Raw genomic sequence first — 18812 nt, forward strand, 5'->3', positions numbered from 1 at the left:
TACATTTATGGTTTAATTCTTTTTTAAATTTTGTATTTTATGTTTTTTAACTTTTTATTGTTGTGAGCCGCCCTGACTCCTTAGGGAGAAGGGCGGCATATAAATTTAATAAATTCAATTCAATTCAATTCAATTTCTGAAGTGTGCTGAGTCATAGTAGACAGAATGTGCTACAGGGTTATATGTAAATACTGTATATTACCCCATCCTCTCCTTACTCAATCAAACATTAGCACTGACCATAAAAATGAACTCCATGATTACAGAAGTAGACAACAATCCAAGGATACTTATAACTAAGCAAATTGATTTTGTATGCAGACTGAATATTCTTCATGCTTTTGTATCTTTCCACCTGCAACTAGACTACCAGCAGATCAGAAAAAGCTGGCATTTTACTAGAGAAAGCCACACAAAACTACTTGTTTAATCCCTTTTTCCCTTGTTTCAGCTCTTACTCTAAAATATAGTACACTATAGCCTGCTTGCAGTCCTATTATATTCACTAGAAAAATTGATGGAAGTTTCTCTTCGGGAAGGTATTTGGGTTCAAAATGTTCTAAAACTATATAGTCCTCCATCTCTTTTGTTTTACCTGCTTTCTCCACTGAATTCACATATTCTATCCCTTTATTTAATCCTGGATATTTTCCATCATTGTACAAGTAGCAATTTCTTTAAAAAAAAATCTGGCACAGCAGAGATTGCAAGCTAGAACAACGGCACTGCATGTGGGGAATACACCTAGGGAGGACAGTGGGGAGAATAGCCAGGCGGCGACGTCAAACGACCGCACGCCGCAAGACGAACGTTCTAGGCGGGCGGGGCAGGTGGGGAGAAGCAGAGCGGTAAAATCAAACGGATGTCAGTTAGCACAAGAGAAACAGGATCGATGCAGCCAATTGTTGGTGGGCGGGGGATGGACAGACCTATGATATGCTCATTGTCCAAATTGTTAGCTTCCTAAAGACTTTAAGGACGAGCGTCTCCTGGCTTTTACTTTGACAACGTCAGCAGCTGCTGACGAAAGCTTAGTTTTTAATAAAGTTTTTAGTCTTGCAGATCAATGTTTTTAGTAATTTTTCTATTATGAATATACCTGGAACTCGCATTTTTAAGATAATTTTAGATATATTATATCTAAAATTATATATATGTACTGTATATATGAGAGGGATGCGGTGGCTCAGTGGGTTAGGACGCTGAGCTTGTCGATCAGAAGGTTGGCAGTTTGGCGGGTCGAATCCCGAGTGCCGTGTAACAGAGTGAGTGCCTGTTACTCGTCCCAGCTTCTGCCAACCTAGCAGTTCGAAAGCACGTAAAAATGCAAGTAGAAAAATAGGGACCACTACAGTTAGAAGGTAACAGCATTCCATGCACCTTTGGCGTCTAGTCATGCCGGCCACATGACCACGGAAGACATCCTCGGACAAACGCTGGCTCTTTGGCTTTGAAACGGAGATGAGCACCGGCCCCTAGAGTCGGAAACGACTAGCATGTGCGGGGGAACCTTTACCTTTACCTTTACTGTATATATATATAACAATATATATATATATAACAATATATATATATATATATATATATATATATATATATATATATATATATATATATATATATATATATATATATATATATATATGTGTGTGTGTGTGTGTGTGTGTGTGTGTGTGTGTGTGTGTGTAATACTATATATGTAACACTATATATATATGTAATACTATATATATGTAATACTATATATATATGCATATGTAATACTACACACACACACATATATATATATATATAATACACTATACACACATATATAAACTTGCTAATCAAATAGAATAGATAATTATTTTTTCCATCACTAAAAGATATGTTGATTTTAAAAAAATGAATCAGAGCAAACTAGACTTGTATTAAATTAATCATTTTCCACCTACACAAAATATACTTGGGATTAATTTCCACAAGGTGTGCTTACAACAAAATGAACAGGGCTGAATGCTCTTCTTCAGGGTACCAGATTCCAACACCCAATTATTCCTCTTTTACTATATTATTTTGCTTCTTTCCAAACAGTTAAGAACACTGTACTTTTTAAAGATGATCAGCACTAATCATGCTGTTTTGGGGCATTCACCTCCATTAATTCCTTTCTGTAATGCATATGAGTGCATTCACTTATTGAGAAAATCTTCCAAAAATTTTTGGTTCTTAATTTCTTTTTGTTTCAGTTTTGAGATTAATTAGAGTACAGTTTTTCCATGCTGGTAATCCTTGTGTGGACTCATTGTATAAGGACACCTGTTTTATTCAATTTCTGCCATCAGATGAAAGCACAGTCAGACAGACCTTTTATCATTTATCAACATTGCTGCTCACATTTTGCTTGTTGGCCTGTCAATTACATATACAGTTTCCTTAGAGATGGTTTATAATAATCTAGGATTCCTTTCACACACACACACACCCTGTTGCTTTAAGAAAAACCAAAAATACAATTTTATCTACCAAGAATGAGGATCATTTTTTTCATCCCTTGGCCACTTGGATTTTACGCAAGCAAGCCAAAGGCTACAGCTTAAAGCAGACCACTATTGTTGGCATGCACCCACCCAAGTTGTTGTCTGGTCTTCTATTAACCTCACACAGATGAACATTAAGAAAAAGCACTTGTTTTTCTTTGATGTAGCTTCAATAGAGCATGGAGAACTACTGCTTCCAAAACTGCTGGTTCATTGCAAAACAGCATTTTCCCAGTGACATCCCCAGCATCACCTTTCAAAATGGAAAGGGAAGTAGGATCTTTAGGAGCCATACCTTCAATCAGTACCTTGAGTCAGCATTTATCAACTTATTTATTATTTATTACATTTTTATGCCGTCCATCTTCCCTATAAGATGACTCTAGGCACTTTATATATTATAAACTGTCAGTGGAGCTGCTTCTTTGCCCCTTGCCTTTTGTAATAGGAGATTTATGAACATTTCATGAACTACTGATAGCAAACAGGCAATGAGTTCCTAAACTTATTCATTTGGAAGAAAGCCACAATCAATACAGTGAGGTCTGTTTCTGAGTAGAGATGGATAGGATACTGCAATTAGAGTGTTAATTCATAGGCATGACACTTTCATTTATGAAAGCACCCATGATTTCCTTTCATAGATAATAACCACCCAGAGTCTTGTGAATGAATTAGGTAATAATGTGTGTAAATATATTATAAATACATGCCTAAAGAAAAGCAAAAACAAAAGAAAATCATTTGTAGAATCCAAATGAACATTAAAGCTATTGTAATGTGGACCTATGCACATATTAGTAAAAGCAAAGTAAGTTTCTGTGAAAATTAAGCAGGTTTGGCAGTATTTGAATAGGCAACCTTGGCTCTTTTATGACTCGTGGACTTCAATTCCCAGAATTCCTGAGCTGGCTCAGGAATACTGGGAGTTGAAGTCCACGAGTCATAAAAGAGCCAAGGTTGCCTACCCCTGGACTATCCTATCACTTTATGATGTTCCTTCATAAAGAGGTTTCATCTATAGTAGCTACCTGGCAATATTTATCTCCATATTATGGAAAGCTTGTTTCCTCCAGATCACATTTCTGATAAAAGCAAAACCTAGGCAAGGCATTTGGCAGACATAACATCATATGTGAAGATACCCCAAAAAGCCAGAGAAGATATAAAAATCACCCTCCCAAGACCTTGGCAAGACAAATTCCCTATTCACAAAGAAAGCTAATAAACAAGTATCTATGACTGGTAGTTTAACATAACGGATTGGACATGTTGTCAGAAGCTATATATATTTTTCCCAAGCCCAGGATAATGTACTCCATCACAAAGAAGCCAAATACCTATCTCTGCCTCTGATTTTTAACTGATACCTGATAATTAATTGATTTTTAATGAGTCACACAGAACTATAATGGTATATTTTATATATCCTAGCACTGTTGCCATATGCTGTCCAGCCCTTGAGTTTTCCATTGGCAGACCTTCTACTGGCAGGCCAGTTACTCATCAGATCTTTATAAACATGCATATTGAAACCAGATCTAAATCAAGCTTCAGTTGGCTGGAAAAGGAAGAATGCCTTACAATCAACAAAGGATAAGAGACCTCTGCTGTAGTCTTAAATGGGAGTTAGAAAAATTACTTAGCTTTACTACTGCAACTTAGTGAAGCAGGACACATATACTAAATCTTTCTTTCTAATCTAGACTCTAGATTGTTATGTTTCACATCCAATAAGCAGCCTTCCCAGCCGACAGACCAAACTACAATTTACCATCATCTTCAGTCAGTATAGTCAATAATGGATAGAAATTATATATTAATCTCAAAGATTCCTGAAGTGGGAGAAAGAAAATATGTTTCAGTTTACTTCTGCTTTTAATCAGAATAGAAGAAAGCTTGGCAAGTGAGAAATAATGCTACTAAAATATATCAAATTCATTTTTCTCTCATTTTAAGTCATATTTTAAGGCTAACACAATAGCCAGGAGCACATCCAAATTAAACAGTACACAAAAACTCTCCTCCCCCACTCCATAGGCCTTCTCCATTCAAAAGCCACCAGAGGTCACTGCTACATTTGTTTTGTCAGTTCAAAGATGTTGAGAGCTAACGTTTTATGATTTTTTTTAACTGCTGGATAATGCGAAGCCTCTTATTTTAGCTGCAGAACTCAAATGGAAGTGGGGCAAAGAGGGGGGCCAGTCAAATGCTACCTAAATTCTAAATTCCAGGTTTTATAAAAGAAGAAAATACAATCAATTTCCATTTTCAGTTACCATCTCTGTGATGTATCTGATTTTCTATCCTCCCTTAAACACTCTAATTCATCATGCCCAAACTTTGTCTTTCTTGCACAAAGCATCTATGGGGGGGGGGGGAGGATGTTTTAAGCCATTTTGCCAAATGAAAGGATTTTGTAAGTTAGATCTGAATTAACTGCTGCATTTTTGAAACTCCACACATGTTCTACTGAGAAAGAGATGGATTGACCTATCCACAAAGATCTGCAGAATGTGGACATAAAAAGATACTGATATTTTCAGAACTATTAAAGTAATTTAACTATTAAATTTAATACATTAACAATAGTTATACACACTTGTGTTGCGTTTTTTTTTTGAACTTTCAGATATTAGTGACTTGGAATTGGAAGGGGGGGGGTATGTAATTGTAGGCAAAAAGAATTAGGTTCTATTTGGGTTATGTGAAGGACTAAATTCTCCAGAAATTCTGACAGGTTTTCAGAGTAAAATCAGATTGCATAGCCTGAAAAGTTATATTTGTATATGAATTTTAGATTTAATTTGATTTATAACAAATTAAGACTAATTTTTCATTTGTTTGCCATACAGAGTAATGGTCTTTTGTCCCTTGAGCCAAGCTTAATTCTTGGTTATTTCATGGCCTTAACCATATAGTTTTCTTGATTATGGAAGTAATTTGCTAAGCTTTTTTCCACCCAATTTCCCATACTATCTACATTACAAATGCAAAGGAAAATTCAAATAAAAGCCAGCTTCAAATCAGAGCTATATCCTAGTCAAGGTAAATGTGGATGCTGTTACTGGGATATATGCATGTAAACATGATACATACAAGGTATCACATGCTTTATATTCAGGTATGCCCCCCCAATCTAAAATATAGCAATTCTTTTCCCATTTTTTCCATCTTTTTCCATTAAAAAAATCTTTTTGATCTAATTTGGTTTGTGGAAAGGAGACCCTCATTTGGGGCAATAACTCCAGTTCTCTGAAACATGTCATTATTGCGACATGAGAAGGGAACGATGTATGTCTGATGTCTAGCCCAGAAATAAGTCTTATTTTATTCAAGGATCAATAGGATTCCAGCTTAAAGTTGTTACTTATCAGAAAAATTACAAAAAATGTTTCATGTATAATGGGATGAGGGGAAATAAAGAGATGTAGTCTTCCTTCAATATCAAATCATGGCAAATCTTGGAAGTAGATAGGTGACAGACAGACAGATAAAAATATGGTAGTCTCTTTAGCTATTACAGTTTTTTACCCTTCCAGTAAATGTGAGGCATTACACTACCATTGGATGAATATGAATTAAAACATTTGTTTTCCTTAACATTTAGTATTCCAGTAATAAAGCAGGAAAATAACACCAAATCTTTGGGTACCAGTCTTTGTTGGATCACAGCTAAGGTCCAAATCCTAGTAACTTTGATCAGAAACTTAATAGACAATAGCCATGTGTAGACAATTTGATTGGCCTGATCATTTCTTTGTGATGATTGTAAAATCTGCCTACTTCTACAGCCTCAAATAATGAAATGGGCCCAACTAATTTGGGTCACAACCCAGCCAGCCTCAAAATTATTTGCATCATGTTCTAAGAAACTAGGAAAAAAATAAAGAGGTATTTAATTCTCCCGTTGAAAACCACAGGAACTGAATAATGGAATCTTGTATATATTTATATCCCACCTTTATTATTTTTATCAATAACTCAAGGCAGTGAACATATCCAACACACCTTCCTCCTCCTATTTTCCCCACAACCCTTTGAGATGGATTGGGCTGAGAGATAGTGACTGGCCCAAGGTCTCCCAGCTGGCTTTCATGGCTAAAGTAGGACTAGAATCCAGGGTCTCCCGGTTTCTATCTTGGTGTCTTTACCATTAGACAAAGTGGCTCTAAACTCATTAACTTCAGGCTATGTTAAATTGGGGGAGAAATCATTATATGATTAGCATTTAATTCTCTAAAATTTATTTAGCACCATCTTATAAAAATACGCTTATCTGCATGGAAATATTTCGTTTATTTGTCCATTATTTACTGCCACATTCTTTTGCTCTCAGGAATAAAGCATTCGTTTAGTCGTCTTTCTAGCTGGGAAAAGTAGCCGGTTTTTTTTGTCTTTATTTTTCAGTACGATTCTAAACGAATGAACTATTCCAGTCAGACGCCACATGCCGCTATCGAACTGCTTCTGGAATAAATTCTAGGAGCGATCGACCTGGAAATCCTCCTGCACAATCCCCCACCTCCACCCCAGCAATAAATCGGAGCCGATTTATGAGGTAATTCGTAGAAAGTCACTTTTTCGCCAGTCTGGGGAGTCCCCGCACCGTTTTCTAAATTATCTTACATTCACTTTTGTTTTCCTCTTCTTGGAAAGGGTAGTATTAACGCCTTCTCTCGAGAGGAGTATTTGGTTCCTAAAACTGAGTCGCTCCGAGGCAGAAATGAAAGAACCGCAACAAAATCGAAGGCACCAAGCCCGTGGTGAAATACAATTAAAATATCCGTGCCTTGAAATGTAAGCAACTCAAGCCTGAAGCCCAGTGAAATGAACGTATTCAGAAACATCTCCCAAATTTTCCTTTTTATAAACTTTTTTGTGTGTGCAGAAAATAGTGTAAACCAATCCAATTGCACCGGGAAGGGCCACTTTGCGAAAGGTGAATTAGGTGACTTGACTTTTGGGTAAACCTGGTTGGAAAGTGAGGCTGTTCAGAATCAGCTGGGTTGACTTCCAACCCCTTCCTTTCGCTCCGAAATAAAACCGGGACGGGGGGGGGGAAGGAAAGGCCGCTTTCCTCCGCCGTCTTAGCCCCCTCCTAGAGAAGGGTGCTCAAACTTGCAGCCCCCTCCCCCATTCGCATTCCTAACGGAGAAGAAAGTGTGTGGAGGGAGGGAGGGAGGGCTGCCTGCTTCAAAGCGAGACTAGCCCCAGGCGCAAGCTTTCCTCCCCCGCCGCCAGGGACGACGCGCCCTGCGGCGGCCCTTCCCCGGTGGCTGCGGCCCAGCCTGCCTCGGCGGAAAGAGGCGCCCCAGCGCTCCCTGGCCGTTCGCCTGGCCTCCGAGCGGCTCCGCTGCCAGAGGTGCCGGTGCCAGCTCCAATTAACAGCGAACAATTAAAAACAGCTCGGCTTCCTTCTGCCCCCTCCTCCTCCGCCTGAGAGCCCTCTGTCCCGCAGCACGGGGGGTGGGGGTGGGGGGGTTTCTTCAGACAAAGCCTTCAACTGGTTACGGGATTAACCCATTTTCCTGGGTTGCCGCAGGACTTCCAACTCCAAAGGGGCTAAGAGCGGGTCTGCGCAGCCCTAGGAAATCCGGCCCCTTCGATCCTCGCGTGTTGCAGCCGGGAAGACGGCCGCCAGGCCTTCTTGCACCGACTCCAGTTAGGTTGTTTTATCCATAGGGTCGCAGGCCGTTCTAAGGACCTGCCACCCGGGACTAGAGGGATGCATCAGAGGGAGAAAGCGGCCAAAGCCTCGGACTTCCCCCGTTTTCGAAAAGGAACCTGACTTCAGGCTATTTCCTGCCCGAAGGTCCGATCCAAACTAATCCGTTCTGTTTCCCTCGCCCCAGGCCCCCTTCCCGCCTTTTCAGAAGTTCAAATTCGTGCGGAGCATAGAGACGACCACTCTATCCTTCCGGAGCAGGCCGAGTTGCACGTGGGTTACGTCAGAGAACTGAACAGCGAGCCCGCTTCGATCTTCGACGCTTCGCGAACCGGGGTGGGGTGGGGGGCCGCGGAGTCCCTTCGGTTCTCCGCAATCTTCGGGACCTCTCGGACCCAGGGACGCCGATTCTCGGCAAGGGCTTTCGCAGCAGTAGAGGGGAAACAGCCTGCTCACATTTTCTTGAACAGGAGCGCCAAGAAATCCAATGGGGCTAACTGCAGAGTACCTAAGAACCAGATTGGTTTCTGACTTGAACAAATAGGTTTCAAGTCTGCTTAAATATGGTGGGCTCCTCATCACCACCATTAGCATTTCAGCTTTTTTATAGCTTGGTCGTTCTGAGGATGAGCCATAAATGGAAAAAGGGTTTATCCTACCGCAGTGATGGCATTATGCTACTAAGGCTTTCAGATTGTGTACTAAGGTAATAAATCTTTCCTATTGTTTCACTAATTATGATAAATTGATTATATATTTCCAAAACATCAAGTATAAGGAAGATCAATAGCAGAAACTTAAACATCCCCAGAAAACTTTTTAAAAAATTATTTCTTCTCAGAAACAGATATGCTGACTTGGTTGTGAACAGAACTTTCTAGCAAATAGACAAATGTAGCTTTATTTTATTTTTCTGTAAGAAAGGAAGCTCTATTGAACAATTGGATTCAAATTAGTCATAGTTAAGATTAGCATTTTAAGCAAAAAATTCTGATCTAAGAAGTCCCCAGATCTAACACCATGCCATCACAAACGCTAAAGTCTAAAGAAACTCATTTTTCAGCAACTTCTCATTGGTAGAGAAGGCAAATCAGACTCTCCTACCTTGCAAAGTTGTTTTAACTTTTCACTTTACAGACATAAAGTGGTGTACTTTGTATATTTAAAATTAAATATCAACAGCATATTTTCTGCCTTCATTCTACTTGCCTGGAAATATGCTTATTGTAAACTAGACCAAACTCGATGTGCAAGGCAAGATGTTGCTAAGGTAAACAAGGAAAAGAAATACATTTGCATTTCCAAATTTTCTAAAGAACTCTTTTGAGACAAAGTAGTGGGTATAGGCAAGATTTGTCTAAAATATAGTTTGAATTCAGTGGCAAATTGTAATACTAAACATAATGAATGGATTCACATAATCCTCTAAATTGCAAAACCTGGATTGTCAAAGCAAACCAACCACATTTTGATCTAATGAGCAGCATGAGAGCAGTAGTTTAGAGTAGTTTAGATTTAGATTAGATTTAGATTTCCACAGGTTCCTGAACCAATGAAATTGCACTGATTGAGGAAAACCAGGGTTAAATTAACCACAGATTTCTCTCTCTCTCTCTCTCTCTCTCTCTCTCTCTCTCTCTCTCTCTCTCTCTCTCTCTCTCTCTCTCTGTGTGTGTGTGTGTGTGTATACATAACCTATGTTTCCCTTAACCTCGGGAATGTTCTTCTGTGCAATGTTTGTTCCTATTCTTCAAAAAGCATCTTTCATTTCTGGCTTAAAGGCCAATTTTGTTCGTTTTCTTCCTTTAATTCAATAGTCTCTTGCCCATAGTAATTTCTGCCAAGATATTTATTAAAGGTTAAAGTAAAAAAGATTATTTGAGGGAGGGCTGAGAAACTCTGAAATGACCTAACAAATATCCTGCTCTGCAGTTCACAAACTGGGTTGCAAAGGGAAAAAAATCCTTCAGGAAAAAAAAGCAACCATGACTCCAAGTACTGTATATGATCCCTGAGGTTCTCCCAAAGAGGATTATTCTACAACCCACCTGAACTGTAGCTGACCAGATCAACGCCCAGAGCTGGGCTCTTCCTTTTCCTAGGCCGCCCTTTCTGGACTGTACCGGTGCCATTGAAGTAAGGCAGGGCCAGGCCACCACCCTTGGCTGCCAGCTCGGTGTAGCTGAGTGACGCTGGTGGGTAGGAGGCTGGGTCGGTGCCTTGGAGCAGGCTCTCAAAATGTGCCCGGCAATAGACCACGTTGTCCTTCATGCCAAAATGGTCACCTGTCGTCAACGTCTTGTTGCACGTTGTGCAGGTGAAGCAGCTGAGGTGGTAGACCGAGTCCCGGGCCCGCATCACCATCTCCGAAGCAGAGATGCCCAGGTGGCAGCGGGCACAGCGCTGCACGGAGAACCTTCTGGGGAAAGAGCACATAAGTTAGTGGAGACAGGCCAAGAGCAGTGGGGCAGCGGCCTGATTGACTGAGGGTGAAGGTTAGTTAAGTCTGGCTGGGCTCAAACCAGTTGGGGCCAAGGGAAAGTAACGTAATAGTTACAGATCAGGAAAGGGTGACCTGATTGGCTCAAAAAGCATTTGAGCCTGCACTACTCTTTAAATCCAGAGGAAGTGAGGGGAAAATGGCCTTCTGGATAAGTTCTATCTCTGAACTCCAGTTTCAGACAGCTCAAATGGGAAAGGCTGTCTAAAGTTGGACAAAGGGAGAATATAGTCATTGCTTAAAAGGATGATGGACATCCAGTTTGGTGTAGTGGCTAAGGTGCCAGGCAAGAAACCAGGAAACCCTGAGTTCTAGTTCCAACTTAGACCTAAAGTCAGCTGGGTAACCTTGACCAGTCATTCTGACTCGGCTCTAGGAAGCAAGCAACAGCAAAGGGTTCCCAAAAATCTTGCCAAGAAAATCGCAAGGATTTGTCCAGGCAGCCAGAAGAGTCAAAATTGACTCAAAAAAAAGTATAAAAGGATAAGAACAAGATGATCCTTGGATTTAAGTGCTGTGGCTGTTTCTTAAACTTTTTTTTTCCTTTTATATTCACAATCTGACTTTAGGAGAACTTTCACATATGTGGAGGCAGAAGAAAAACACCATTTTATGGGGGAAATTACACTGGGCTCAATTACACCTTTGTGATTTTATCCATTGAACTTTATGAAACTTATTTTTGGAATATGCTTGAGATAAACCCTATAATTAATCTCATTAATTTCCTCTGGGGGAAGTTCTATTTTCTTCAGATATCACATAGCCTCGATTTACCAGTTGGCCAAGCATATTGTGCACACCCCATCCTGCATGGTTAATTGATGGTTCAGTTTGTCCTGTAAATACCGCCTGTTTGTACTCCACTAACCCAGAAAATTGGGTTAATGGAGTACTCCATAGTGGGTCTTGCACAGTTATTCCCACCTTCCTGTTGAACTCAGTAGGGCTACATTTGAATTTACAAGGATTAGGACTGTACTATTACAATTAAGGATAATTCCCTACTGTATTTTCATATTATAAGTAGGTGCTTTTCCCATTGTCTAAATAAATATAATGTAAGATGGCAACCTCCACCCCTACACAAACTGCTTTTTGGGTAGTGAAGTTTGGGTAGTGTATTTTGTGAAGCAATGGCATTTTATTAAGGAAATCAGTGGATTAACTGCACAATTTTTAAGGCTGAACCACTACAGAAATTATCTTTTGGTCACCTTTGCCTGGAAAAATTATCACATCTAGTAACTGAACCCACTGAGCTATTAAATCAGTCTACTCAAGTTTGCAGGGATGCTGGGTTGTTTTATAATGGGAGGCAGTGCTCAGAAATGTCACCTGGGTTCCCCAAAGTGGTATCCTGGAATAAATGAGGGAGGCGGGTAGAGATTCAAGCATATAAGGAAGCTCAGTCTCACATTCTCCTCTCTCCATTCCCAGAGCGACCACCCAAAATATCCCTATTAGCTGCAGTCCTGGTTCTGCAGCAAGTGGTGGGTGTGGGTATGCGCTCTTTCTGGCTCAATATAACTAAGCTCCTTTGGGATTTCTCAGGTGGAGAGAGCATTCACCAGAGAGAGGGGCAAAGCTCCTTTCCTGCAGTGTAAAATCAAAGAACAGCAAAGAAAGCGGGCCTCTCTAGCCACCAGCTTAGCGTTGGTCCCCTCTGGGCATAAGGGGGCTGTGTGCCGGGAGGCAAGTTTGCTTCTTCCCTGAGTGTGGGATTTATTACCACAACAAGGCATTTGGCCTGGGGGTATGAAATATGGATCCTAAGCAGGCTCTACCACTCTGGCCCCAGATAAACGTTGGGAATCTTCTATCCATTTGCAGAGGAGCTCCATTCAATGAATGGGTCATCTTTGAGAAAGATCTGTGTGGAATAGCATTGGTGTGTGTGTGTGTGTGTGTGTGTGTGTGTCTGTGTAATAACCAATAATAGCACACTTTATATTGGTACAGGTCTTTAGTAAGAATCCTGTGAAATTGAAAAGCCCAGTAATTCAAAGTCACTCTTTGGTTGTTTGAGAAAAGCTAACACTGGAAATAAAGCTTAAGGTTAATTCTAAGTTTTTGAAAGTATCAAAAATAAAGCTAAACATGAAGCATACCTTGGCTCCTTTCTTACTTTAAAATAAAATTGGCAGCTCTAACCCATCCTTACTTGGAAATAGATTTCACTGAGTTCAAAGGGATTTAGTGCTGAATAAATAAGAAGCATGGGCCATTTTGTGGACACCTTAGAAGTTTTTGTGAAATCAATAGGAAATGGTTCCAAGGATGCTTGAGGCTTTGCTGGAACATAACAATAAAAATGGGAAATATTTACTCAGCACATTGGGAAGGGAGGCTGATAAAAAATCTGAATATATCTCTTTAACAGACGCGGGCTATAGCCAGGCTAGTCAAAGGGCAGTTTCTCATTAACAAACAAAGTAGAGCAGACTGCCCAGCGGGAGAGCTTCTGTGCCAAGCCTTTCCTTCTTTCCTTCCAAGCCGTAGTTAAGGAATGAGTAGATCAACAGCACTCCAACCATAACTCAGGAAAGAACACCGCAGGGGCCCACTGCGGAGACTTGGTGCAGAGGATATGGTAGGAAAAGACTCTTAACCTGGCTACTTAGTTAACTCTTTTTCTGAATAGGCAAAATACGTTGAAACATAACCTATTCAAATGGCCTGCACTTGTGTGTGCTATTCACTCAGCCTTTACTAACATTAACACTAATCCAGTTTAACAGGTTGTGCGAATCCCTCTGCTCATGCATTCCTGACCCGATTAAGCGAACTGCATGAACACACAATCTGTAAGAGTTCACAGGTGCAATGCAAGTAAGAGGTCACTAGTGTTGCAGAGATGTTGCACTGATTCTTGGAGAGAGTATTTGGCAAGCGGCTTTCCTGGTCACTTGACTTTTGCCCTGTCACTGTTCTAAACAACCGGCTCTTCCTATAGGAAGAAGACATTTTGTAAAGCTCAGTGGAGCAGAGAAGCTCTTGCTTGTCAGTTACTTCCCAGCAGTAAGTAAAATGTTTGCATCTTTGCAGCCCAGTAGGGATTGCTGCCCTGGATTTTTCCACCTATGCTTCTGAGGGTCTTTTCACATGCATCCAATTCAAAGGGCAATATGCAGGTGTTCAAATGGTTTTCCACCAGCCAAACGCTGTAATCTAGACTTCTCTGGAAGGACGGGGTGAGAAATGATGGGAAGAACAAATTTAGTATCTGGGACAGGATTTTAAACACTTGATGACACTCCTCCTTTTCTTCCAATAGAGGCAAAGTATCTGTCTGTCTGTCTGTCTGTCTGTCTATCTATCTATCTATCTATCTATCTATCTATCTATCTATCTATCTATCTATCTATCTATCTATCTATCTCTATCTCATAGAGGCGATTCACACATTTGGTCCCTAAGAATTGGGGGGGAAGGGGGCGAGCACCCTTGTGAATTGCCTTTCCATAATTTACAACAAGACAATTGAATCAATGACTTAGTTCCCCACGTATTAGCATTTGCCAAGAGAATGCCACTTCTCTATTTTCTGTGGGAAATGAAATCCTATATATAAGGCCTAATCTACCACCCCCAAAAGGGGCAATGCCTCTAGTTAAGTGCCAAGGACATTCATGCCTGCATAAAGTTGACCTCAAGTGAGAGAGAGAGAAAGAGTAACACGTGTCCTGCAAATATGTATGAATGCTCTCTAAGAGATTATTTTTCTCAGAATAGTTCGAACATTCATGTATCTCAACTACCCCATCTTATTCACCCCACCCCAACCTGCAAGCTGTTACCTGTAATAATCCTCCTTGCAGTAAATGCTGCCGTCCTTGGCAAAGCAGGTGAGTTCTGACTCCAAAGCCAGTTTACATTCACAGCACTTCAGGCAGCGGAGGTGCCACTGCTTGTCCACAGCCAACAAGTAGTAGCGGTCCGAGATTTTGCCCCCACATCCTGCGCACAGGGCAGGCTTCTCGGGGCTCAGCGGAGGCATATTCTGCAGAGGGAAGCAAAGGTCAACAGGTCGGGCAAAATCTTACAAGCTCAACATCTAATTAGGTGAACTTTTTCAGCTTTTTTTTTAAAAAAAAATCAATAGCAGAGATATTTCCAACCAAAATCAGAAGGCATATGCAACGGGCCTTAGCTGTAAGTTTACAGCACGATTCTACACAAACCTACTCCGACACTAATCTACTGAATTCTCAGGGTCTGGTGTAGTATTTTAGTTCCGCTTCGTTTCTGTGGAGACCTAAGAAGACTAGGAATTATTTCCTTCCCGTGGATTTTAATGGGCGTTAGCTTCATTCCATGCACCTGATTAAAAATTACCTGCGAGTAAATCCTGCTGAAGTCTATTATATGTAGTTCAAAACAGTTAGATATAAGATATTTTTTTTACTGCACAATAAATCCGGATCCCCTCCATCGGCTGGATTTATCCAACATTAAGCTCTGGCTTACCGAATACACCACAATTGTTTGGGCTCACTCATCTTTTCGCCCTCCGTTGGCAGAACGCAATGGCTGGGTTCACACAAGGCTGCTAGGTCCTCAAGAAACTGAGGATCGCCTAGAAGAAGCGATGGGTGAAGTCAATATTCTGGCTTATGTTGGCTTCCCAGAGCGAAGTTTTGCTGGGAGAAACTCTGCCTCAAGCAGGAACTGGCAACCTCCCACTTGCTCCTTCGCTTGCCTTTCACTCCGCATGTTGTATACATAGAGCCGCTTTTGCGAGAAGCCGGTGTTTTGACGCGGAAGATACTGGTTGCAGAAGGAGTGGTGGTGGTCTGAATCCTAACCTTTTCCCCAGGACTGAGTTTCAATGGTAGGGTTTACATTCTGCATAGAGGTGATATAACTCTCGGCTCCTTCGTCCCGAACCAAAATCGCCTTTTCGGCCTTCGCGCAGCCAAGGGATGAGCCCCGAGAGCAAGGCAGAAAATCTAGCCAGAAAATCGAGCGGCTCCGTTACTACAGCTTCCTGGAAACGCGAGAGGCCGAGTTCTGGCTGTTTCCTCTTCAAAACGCGCCCCTCTTGATTGGGGATTTATATCCGAGGAAACAACCCCGGGACAGATCGGGCTGTGAGCCTGAAGAAGTGTGCGTGGGGGTGGGGGTCTACTTTCTGAGCCATTCACTCTCTTTCTCCTGACCTGGACTCAACTCCAGAACACATTTTGGAAAGAAAACAAAAAAAAAACTATTGAGGATAGTAAGAAGGAAACATCGTTTTATTTTTATTTTTTATTCCCTTCAGGGTCTTGTTTACTTAAGGGGGAAAAGGTGGGGGGAAGGAATATATGCTGTATAATTTCCTTCCTGCCTGGATTTTGCGAACGTCCACTAAGAAGGTGAACAGGTAGAAAGAGTTTAAATCAAGCACGCGGCCTGTCAAAAACAGGTTGTAAGTCTTTTATATGGAGTCGGGAATTAATCATTATTTTGAAAAATTCTTTTCCAGATTATCTCTGAATACAAGAGAGGAAAGAGGAAAATTTAGACCACTTAGGAAACAACTAAAAATTTCCCAAAATTAAAAATATAAAGAGTTGAACCTACCAAACACAAGGAATGGTGGCACAAATGAAACCAATGGGTTTTGTTTTGTTTTGTTTCCCTCTGCTTGTCTTCTTAATGATTTTTTCTCCTCCTCTCACTCCCCCATAAAGCATAAAGAAACTGAAATGATTACGAAACTGTTGCCTTAATGAATTTGGTCTCTGCTGTGCATGGAGGAGAGTCCAGTTCAAAGAATCATAACTTTCGGTAGACCCTTACTTATATTCTTCATGAATGCACTGGAGATCCTGAGATTTCGGAGTAAAGGAAATGTCCTTGTTTACCCGTCACACACACACACACACACACACACACACATCCCTTTTCTTTTCTTGCCGCTGGAGTTCCTCGACTTAATTTAGAGTTTTGGAATCCATTAAGAAACTCTTCTGTTTTTCTGCTTAACGCTCAATTATTAGGCATTTTAAGAGAAAAATAAATCTGAGGGTGGAGTGGGAGGGAGATTGTTCCGTTTTGTCGATTTTGGCTCAGCCTCAGTGCTACTTTTACAAGTTGGAGCTAGAGAAATGAAGCGACGATAAACGTTTGTTTCTTTCCAATACAAGAAGTTAGAATGAATCTCCAGCAGCATCGGAATAATGTAACTAAAATTAATCCGTTTGAAAGCCACCAAAATGCATAATACTCTCCTGTTGCGCTTATTTTTCACAAATGATTTGGAATATAAAAGACGTCGGAGTCGTTCCAAAAGGTATTGAACTTATTTGGGAGTAAATTTGGTAGCCCTCAAACCTTCTAAGCAATTTCGTTCTGAAGCTTGTTGGGTTTAGACCCTCTTGCTCCTTGGCAGCCCTTTCTTCTTAGAGGCTCTCATTAAAAGCCTTCCTTCCAAACTTACTCAGCAGAAAATGACACTGAGCCTCGCGAGGTTTATTTCTCATTTCGTGAAACTGCCTTGAAAGCGACAGTTTCAAATGCCTCGTTTTCAAGATGGCAAATCGCAGCTTACATTCTCTACTAGGCGAACTTTCTTGAATTTGTTTCCCAATCGTGATAGGGGCCGGGCTTAGGAAGGAACCGAGACTTGATATTCAAGCAATAAGGGTAGAATCCAAAAACCTTAAAACACTTTTGAAGAGGAAAGTTAGCGAGAGAAAACTAGACGGGCGATCAGGGGAAGGGTGGCAGAACGACTCTAATCAGTTTTATTCCCGTTCCCTGAACGATGTTTAATGGAGATCCTGCGCTGGGTCCTGCTCACTCGCCTGCGCGCGTGCACACAAACACACACCCACACTTTTACAAAATAGGTGGGCTCTTGAAAGCCTGGCCTTAAAATTTCAACGGAATTTACTCCTGAGTAAAATATCTTTATGACCGCGTTGTAATGGCTATCTCTGAGCTTGTTTGTTGTCTTTTTTTTAAACAAACAAACAAACTCAGATGTAGAGAAATAATAATAAAGTAGGGGAAAAACTGGCTAGTCTCCTTTTAAACAGACAGGTGGAAACTACTCTTTTGAAAAAGATATCTAGAAGTGAGACTTGGAGAACGTTTCCCTGGGCGTTCTCAGATATGCGCGCGCGCACACACACACACACACACACACACACACACAAGGCATTCCAGTGTCCTGGGCGGTTCCGGTTACCTTACTTCTAGGATTGGGAGGGGGGCGGGTGTCTTTCTCTCTCTTTCTCTCTCTCACACAAAATCCACCCTTCCTTCATCTCTTGTGAAAACTCCCGACTTTTTCTGCCACTCCTTACCGCTTCCCGGCCATTCATCTGTCCCGCTTTAGCCAGGCGGGATTCGGTCTTGGTCCGCCTCTCCATCTCCTCCATGATCCCCTGGATGTGGCCTCCGGAGATGCCGTGGAAAAGCATGGCTGGGGAACGGAAGGGGCACGCGTTTCCTTCGGCTCGGCACCCCACTATTTCCATATACAGGCCCCAGAGTCTTGGTTTAGAGCATCCGAATCGCCGGGCGACGGGACGAGCCCTCAGAAGCAGCTTCGTGGCTCCGGAGGGAAGGCAGGTAGCAGCCGAAGACTGGGGAGGCTGCCGAGCGGCGGCTGGCGGGAATGGTCTTGCGGGGGGGTGTCTTTCCCCCGCCTGGCCGGTGCAAAAGACCGGGCTCCTTCCTGAAGACAGGGCAGGCAAGGAACGGGATGGACCCAGAGGGGATGGGGAAGAAGGGGGAACAGGGAGGGGGGAGAGAAAGAAAGAGAACGCAGACACGAAGTTGAGGCTTGGGCAGACAGTGACAACAACAATAACGAAAAAATGGTTCACGCAAAAGAAAAGGGAGGATGGGGGTGGGTGGGGGAGAGGTTAAAAGACAAAGAAAAACCAAACAAGATAGGGAAAATGAGTGTTGGGGGTGGCAAGTTAAAGCAGAGATCTCCGTTTGCTAGAAAGTTCCTGTTGCTCTCGCTTGGATGTGGGACTGCTGCTTGCTGGAGCTCTGTCCAATTTGTTGGAGACAGAAGCCAACCCAGTTTGGATAATTCAGGAGGAGGAGTCCTCACCCAAGAACTGCCACCAGCCCCCTGCTCCTCCTCCTCCTCCAGCTCTACAGACAACAAAGAGCTGTC

The 18812-nt window shown here is 41.7% G+C and overlaps 1 protein-coding gene across 2 annotated transcripts in view; it reads right to left on the reverse strand.

The window, feature by feature from the left end:
• The window catches only part of LHX9 (LIM homeobox 9), a gene marked incomplete at its 3' end in the record, with an annotated part of 34730 nt that extends 16456 nt beyond the window's left edge, over nucleotides 1-18274 (reverse strand). For both annotated transcript variants that reach the window (XM_081322199.1, XM_081322198.1), the window contains exons 1-3: nucleotides 17986-18274; nucleotides 14488-14690; nucleotides 10236-10606 (exon numbers count right to left, since the gene is read on the reverse strand). In XM_081322199.1, coding sequence (XP_081178325.1) covers nucleotides 10236-10606; nucleotides 14488-14690; nucleotides 17986-18159 — 748 coding nt within the window. In that variant the 5' untranslated portion in view covers nucleotides 18160-18274. The remainder of the gene's footprint in view (nucleotides 1-10235; nucleotides 10607-14487; nucleotides 14691-17985) is intronic.
• Nucleotides 18275-18812: the final 538 nt, after the last annotated feature.

This window comes from Vipera berus (assembly GCF_964194415.1).
Source record: "Vipera berus genome assembly, chromosome: 3".
Classification (NCBI taxonomy): domain Eukaryota; kingdom Metazoa; phylum Chordata; class Lepidosauria; order Squamata; family Viperidae; genus Vipera; species Vipera berus.